Below are 6,250 nucleotides of genomic sequence, written 5' to 3' on the forward strand. Positions count from 1 at the left end.
AGAAATCCGACGATAATCAGTGCCCGAGCGAAAGTCTGATATTAATTAGTGGCGGAGCGGAAGCGTGGTGTCAATCGGTGGCCAGGTAGAAGTCAAGCGTCAGTCGGTGGTTGTATGGAGGTCCGGCGTCAGCCGATAGCCAGGTGGAAGTCTGACGTCAATTAGCAGCCGGTGGCCAAGCAGAAGACTGACATTAGTGGGTGAGTGGGCAGAGTTCCATCCTCAGTTGGAGGCTGAGCGAAAGTCCAACAATAGTTTGTGGTTGAAGAGGAGCCTGGTGGCAATATAACACACACACACACACTCTCTCTCTCTCTCTCTCTCTTCCTTGCTTCCCCTGCTTCCTCCATGGTTCCTCTATTCTTCCTCTTTTTTCTCATGAGGAATAAGATATCTATTTATAATTTTCTAAGAATGACATAACCAGTAAATATGAAGGAGATCAAGGGCATGTTAAAAGTGTTTTGAATGGACAATCGATATCAACTCCTTTGATCATGAACCACTTATCGAGTATTTGAGTGCCTAATGATGTCAGAATTCAACGATCTTGAGCTCATAGGATTCGTCAGCCGCTCGATTCGACTATTATAAGCATGTAACATTTGGAAATTATTTGATCATCCAATTTATAGTTTGAACCTTCCAAATACGCTTCGAGTCTTCGAATTGGTCCCATTTGGGCTCGAATTGAGTCGAGTTTGGTGCCATTGGATTTGTCTTTTCGAGACGTTCAGTTTGTTGAAATCATAGTTCAGATAGTCCCAGATTAATTTCAGAAGTTTCCAACTTGATTTTACCTCGAGATTTGTGCTTAATCAAGATAAATTTTTTATGATATATGAAAACAAATAAAATTAAATATAAAATAATTAATTCGACAAATATGTTCTATTTCAAATGACCAAATTGATATTTTTATATAATATAAATAAAATCAATCCTTTTCTTTAAATTTGTAAGTTCAGATAAATAACACCAAAAAAAAAAACACAACAAAATGTAGTTTACCAAATAAAAAAATCTTTTGATATCTGAACTTTCGCTCATAAGAATATATTTTTGGATAGATGCTAATTGACATAGGACAGCAGAAGCTGCAGTGAGAAACAAAATTAGATCGTAAAAAAACGAGCATTAATTAGCTAAATATCTCAAGGAGATAAAATCCCTTAGCATAAAAAACAAATGAGGATTTTTGCTTCAAATGAATCGAAATTCTACGTGTAACTAGAAGACTCCAAAATTTGTGTTATCCCTAAAGTTTCTTCAGATCTTATTTGATCAAAATCAAAACTTCAAGTTCAACGCTAATTTTCTTCTGCAACAAACTGCAACTTTTCACTAAATCCAAAAAGCCCTTTATTTCATCAAATTTATTTCTGATCTGACAGAGTAAGTTGGATACAAAATTTCTAGTTTCACATTAATTTTACCCATGGATATAGCAAGTCGTTTAAACAAGAAGAAAAGATTTATGATTTCGCTTAAGTTGAAAACTACATACGTATGGAATAATAAGTAATGAGCAGAGATTAATAATAATAATCGAAGTCCCTATATCGCATAGAAAAAGAACAAAAAAAAAAAAAAAAAACCCACGCCCCCCTTTTATAATCATTCAAATAATTTAAAAAAGTCATAATACGACGACGGAGGTCGGAAGGACCGGACAGCAGTGGTCAGAAAGACTATAGTCTGACGACGAAGATCGGAAGGACCGTAGTCTGGTGATAGAGGTTAGACGGACTGTAATCAGCGAGTGACAGTGATTAGAAAGATCATTGTCTAGTGAGAGATGTCGGAAGGACCGTAAATGGCGAGTGACAGTGGTCAGAAAGATCGTTGTTTAGCGATAGAGGTCCGAAGAACCGTAGTCAGTGGGAGAAAGTGGTCAGAAATACCGTTGTTTGGCGATGAAGGTTAGAAGGACCATAATCGGCAGGAAAGACAATTGTTTGACAACGAAGGTCAGATGGACCGTAGTCGGAGGGGGACATTGGTCAGAAAGATCGTTGTCTGCTGATAGAGGTCGGAAGAACCATAGTTGGCGGAGGACAATAGTCAAAAAGACCATTGTCAAGCAACGAAGGTTGGGGGCCGGACGGAATTCCGACGTTAATTATAGTTGGGGGCCGGACGGAATTTCGACGTTAATTAGTGGTGGGGCGAAAGTCCGGTGTCAATCGATAGTTGGGCAGAAGTTCGACGTCAATCGGTGGTTGTGTGGAAGTTCGAAGTTAGTTAATATCCGGGTGAAAGTCTGACGTCAGTTAGTAGCTGTGTGGATGTCTGGTGTTAGTCAATGGCTGAGCAGAAGTCCAACATCAGTTTGTGACTGGGCAGAGTTCCGACGTTAGTTGGTGGCCAAGCGAAAGTTCATCAATGATTGGTGGTCGAAGAGAAGCCTGGTGGCAATAGAACTCTCTTTCTTCCTTCTCTTCCTTGCTTCCTCCTCACTTCCTCCTTGGTTCCTTTATTCTTCCTATCTCTTTCCATAAGAAATGAGAGGTCTATTTATAATTTTATAATAGTGGCATTACCAATAAATATGGAGGAGATCAAAGGCATGTTGGAAGTGTTTTGAATGGACGGCCGAAATCAACTCTTTTGATCATGAACCATATATCAAATATTTGAGTGCCTTAATGATGTCAAAATTCAACGATCTTGAGCTCAGTGGTTTCATCACGTTGAGCCGCTCGATTCGACTATAAGAATGTAACGTCTGAAAACTGTTTGGTCATCCAATTTATAGTTTGAACCTTCCAAATGCGCTTCGAGTCTTCAATTTAGTTCCATTTGGGCTCAAATTGAGTCGTCTATGGTGCCATTGGGTTTGTCATTTTGAGATATTTAGTTCAAGTATAAGTTTGCTGAAATCGGAGTTCATATGGTCCAAAATTTAACTTTTGGAAATTTCCAACTTGATTTTGCCACGAGATTCGTGCTTAATCAAGATAAATTTTTGATGATATATCAAAACAAATAAAATTAAATATAAAATTATTAATTCGACAAATTTATTCTATTTCAAATGACCAAATTGATATTTTTATATAATATAATAAAATCAATCCTTTTCCTTAAATTTGTATGTTCAGATAAATAACACCCAAATAAAGCCAAGCCAAGCCAAAAAAAAAAATTTACAAAAAGTAGTTTATCAAATAAAAAAATCTTTTGATATCTGAACTTTGCTCATGAAGATAGATTTTTGGATAGATGCTAATTGACATATAGGACAGCAGAAGTTACAGTGAGAAACAAAATTAGATCGTAAATAAATGAGCATTAATTAGCTAAATATCTCAAGGAGATAAAATCCATTAGCATCAGAACAAATGAGGAATTTTGCTTCAAATGAATCGAAATTCTATGAGTAATCAGAAGACTCTGAAATTTGTTTTATCCCTAAACTTTCTTCAGATCTTATTTGATCAAAATCAAAACTTCAAGTTCAACGCTAATTTTCTTCTTCAACAAACTAAAACTTTTCACTAATCCAAAAGCCCTTTATTTCATCAAATTTATTTCTGCTCTCACAGAGCAAGTTGGATACAAAATTTCTAGTTTCACATTAATTTTACCTGCCCTAAAAACCAGTAGCCATGGATATAGCAAGTCGTTTAAACAAGAAGAAAAGATTTATGATTTCGCTCAAGTTGAAAACTACATATATATGGAATAATAAGTAATGGGCAGAGATTAATAATAATAATCGAAGTCCCTATATCGCATAGAAAAAGAACAAAAAAAAAAAAAAAAAACCCCAAAAAAAAAAAAAAAAAAAAAAAAAAAAAAAAAAAAATCCTAACATAGATCCTCCTCTCTTCACTCCCTTTTCCCATTTTTTTTCTAGTAAATAATCATCTAAGATGGCATAAATAAAGATATAGATCGATTGAAGGGGGCACAAACCGAACCAATGGATGGATCGCTAACAACAGCTCGTCAAAATTACAAACTTGATCATGGAGATCAAACCTGGGACTCATTCTTGCGCCCCAAGTCCTCACTTTCCTTCTCTTCAATAAGATTTCGTGCCTCCTCATCATTGGGTACTGTTTTCTTCTGAGCTTCCTTGGCCTTAAGCCCCTGCAGCTTGATGTGGTTATAGTAAGCCACTCCGAGGAAAGCGATGCCGTAGCCGATGAGGTTAATAAATGTGACGGTGTCACGGATCACAGACCATGAGAAGGCGATGAGAAGCCAGTCCTTGACAACACCGGCAACGTTCATTGTCAGAGCAGAAGTCTTCCCAACTAGCAGGAAGACGGCGAGATTGAGCGCAAAAGCGCAGAAGGAGTTGGTTCCGAAGACAAGAAAGTCAAGGTGGAAAGAAGAGGTGTTGCGGAGTATGGGGAACTCAACGATGGCCCAGGGAAGGGTAAGGAAGACAAGGCAACAGGGAGATACATAGTAAAGAGTGGTGATGGGGTTCAGGGTAATTCCCTTGGACGTGAGGAGGATCTGAATCAGCACAAGACGGGTCGCCTCAAAGGCAACAGCGCCAAGCTGGAGCAAAACCCCCCATGCATCAAATCTAGCCTCACCATAGGCAGCGATCGCAACACCAAACGAAATAGAGAGCATATTAGCCATCGTTGAGCTGCGGAAACTCTCCTTGTTAAACAGAATCGAGATGGAATACACAGCCACAGGCATCAGGGCTTTGAGCATCTGAATAAAAGAGACGGATAGGTATATATATGCCGAATTCGAGAACCAGAGTGAAAAAGCGTAGAGTGCCCCTATCGGCACAACGCTGGAAACATAGAGTTCCCGTGTCATGGTAGGGGAAGATGGAAGGTCAACCAGACGAAGAACTCGGACAAGTATTACAGCAAGAGAGGAGCAAAAGGCCATGTGAATCATGGTGAGAGAGATAGGGTAGGGCCAGTTATACATCTTAGGATCGAGAATGTATTTGTTGTAGACGATGACGGTAAAACTGAGGAAGATCCATATTCCGACATAGAAGTATGAGAGAAGTACCTTCTTCACCACGCTCTCGCTTGCGATGGAGCCCGGTGACCCCTCGCGACCCATCGATCTTCTTCCGGCAGACTCAGAATCGTAGATCGATAGATCTGTAAATCCCTCTCTTGCTCCGATTGAGAAGAACACACCGCTATAGAGCGGTGTCAGTGCAACCAAACCCTAAACCTAACCCTAATTTATCTGCGAAGAAGGTAGAGGGAGAGGAATGTACAGAATGTGAGATCTGGAGAACGGAGGGGGGTGAACGGGAATTATAAAGGGAGTGCTGGCTGCTGACGGACTTTGGGTTGGAGTAAAAAATTCCAAAAATAGCCCTAATAATTTGTGAGAAAGATCCTTTCTCCTTCGAGCACGGGTCTGGCGATTGCCTTCGGCTTTAGCGCTTGGCATCCCCTCGAATTTTTTAATTTTATTGATTCTTCTTGGGTTTTACATGTGTTGAGGGCTAGAAATTTTATGACAAGACTAGCATATAATTATTGTTGTGGAGTAGAATATACGCGGTGGTAGAGTTAAAAAATTTTCATCTTAGTGTTGTACGGATATCTAGCACACAAACATAGAAGAAATAATAACACAAGAATTTTTATGTGGAAACCCTGAAAGGGAAAAAACCACGGGGTCTCGCCCAGTTGAAATAGTTCCACTAGCGTTTTGTTTGAAATACAAGAGGCTGACTCGTCCACAAAGTTAGGACGATCAGATTACAATGATTCTCTTCTAAGTTGAGATTCAATTACAAAGTTGAGCAGAGTTCTGACGTCACTAAGGAGATTGGGAAGAATTCAGGTGTCGTCCGAAAGTTGGACTGAATTCCGGCGTCGAACAGAACTTTGATGTTGCTTATGAAGAACTCTGGCGTCACCTGGATGCCCGGCCGAATTCCGACGTTACTCAGGCGGCTGGAAGAACTCCGGCTGTGGTCGAGGAGGAGTTATTCCCTCCAATCCTTCTCTTCTCTCTTCTCTTCTTCTTCTCTTCTTCTTGTTTGGGGTCCCCCCTTATGAGAAATGAGGGGTCTATTTATAGGTTTTTTGGAGTGGCATAGCTAGCAAATAGGTGTGAGATCAGGGGCCAATAGGGAGTGGTCGAATGGACAGTTGATATTGAATCCCTTGATCATGCACCGTTCGTTAGACATTTGAAGGTCTTAATGATGTCGGAATTCAGCAATTTTGGGCTCGTTGGATTCGTCTCGTCGAGCCGTTCGATTCTACTATAAGCTCATTAAAATCAGAGACCGTTT

The 6,250-nt window shown here is 39.7% G+C and overlaps 1 protein-coding gene across 1 annotated transcript; it reads right to left on the reverse strand.

The window, feature by feature from the left end:
- Nucleotides 1-3,879: 3,879 nt before the first annotated feature.
- LOC110092203 (probable sugar phosphate/phosphate translocator At2g25520) lies at nt 3,880-5,275 on the reverse strand. The gene has a single exon (XM_020816643.2). It carries the CDS (start codon nt 5,050-5,052, stop codon nt 3,982-3,984), a length of 1,071 nt encoding a protein of 356 aa, XP_020672302.1. The 5' UTR covers nt 5,053-5,275; the 3' UTR covers nt 3,880-3,981.
- Between the last annotated feature and the right edge of the window lie 975 nt (nt 5,276-6,250).

Source organism: Dendrobium catenatum, unplaced genomic scaffold (assembly GCF_001605985.2).
Source record: "Dendrobium catenatum unplaced genomic scaffold, ASM160598v2 fragScaff_scaffold_621, whole genome shotgun sequence".
Taxonomy (NCBI): domain Eukaryota; kingdom Viridiplantae; phylum Streptophyta; class Magnoliopsida; order Asparagales; family Orchidaceae; genus Dendrobium; species Dendrobium catenatum.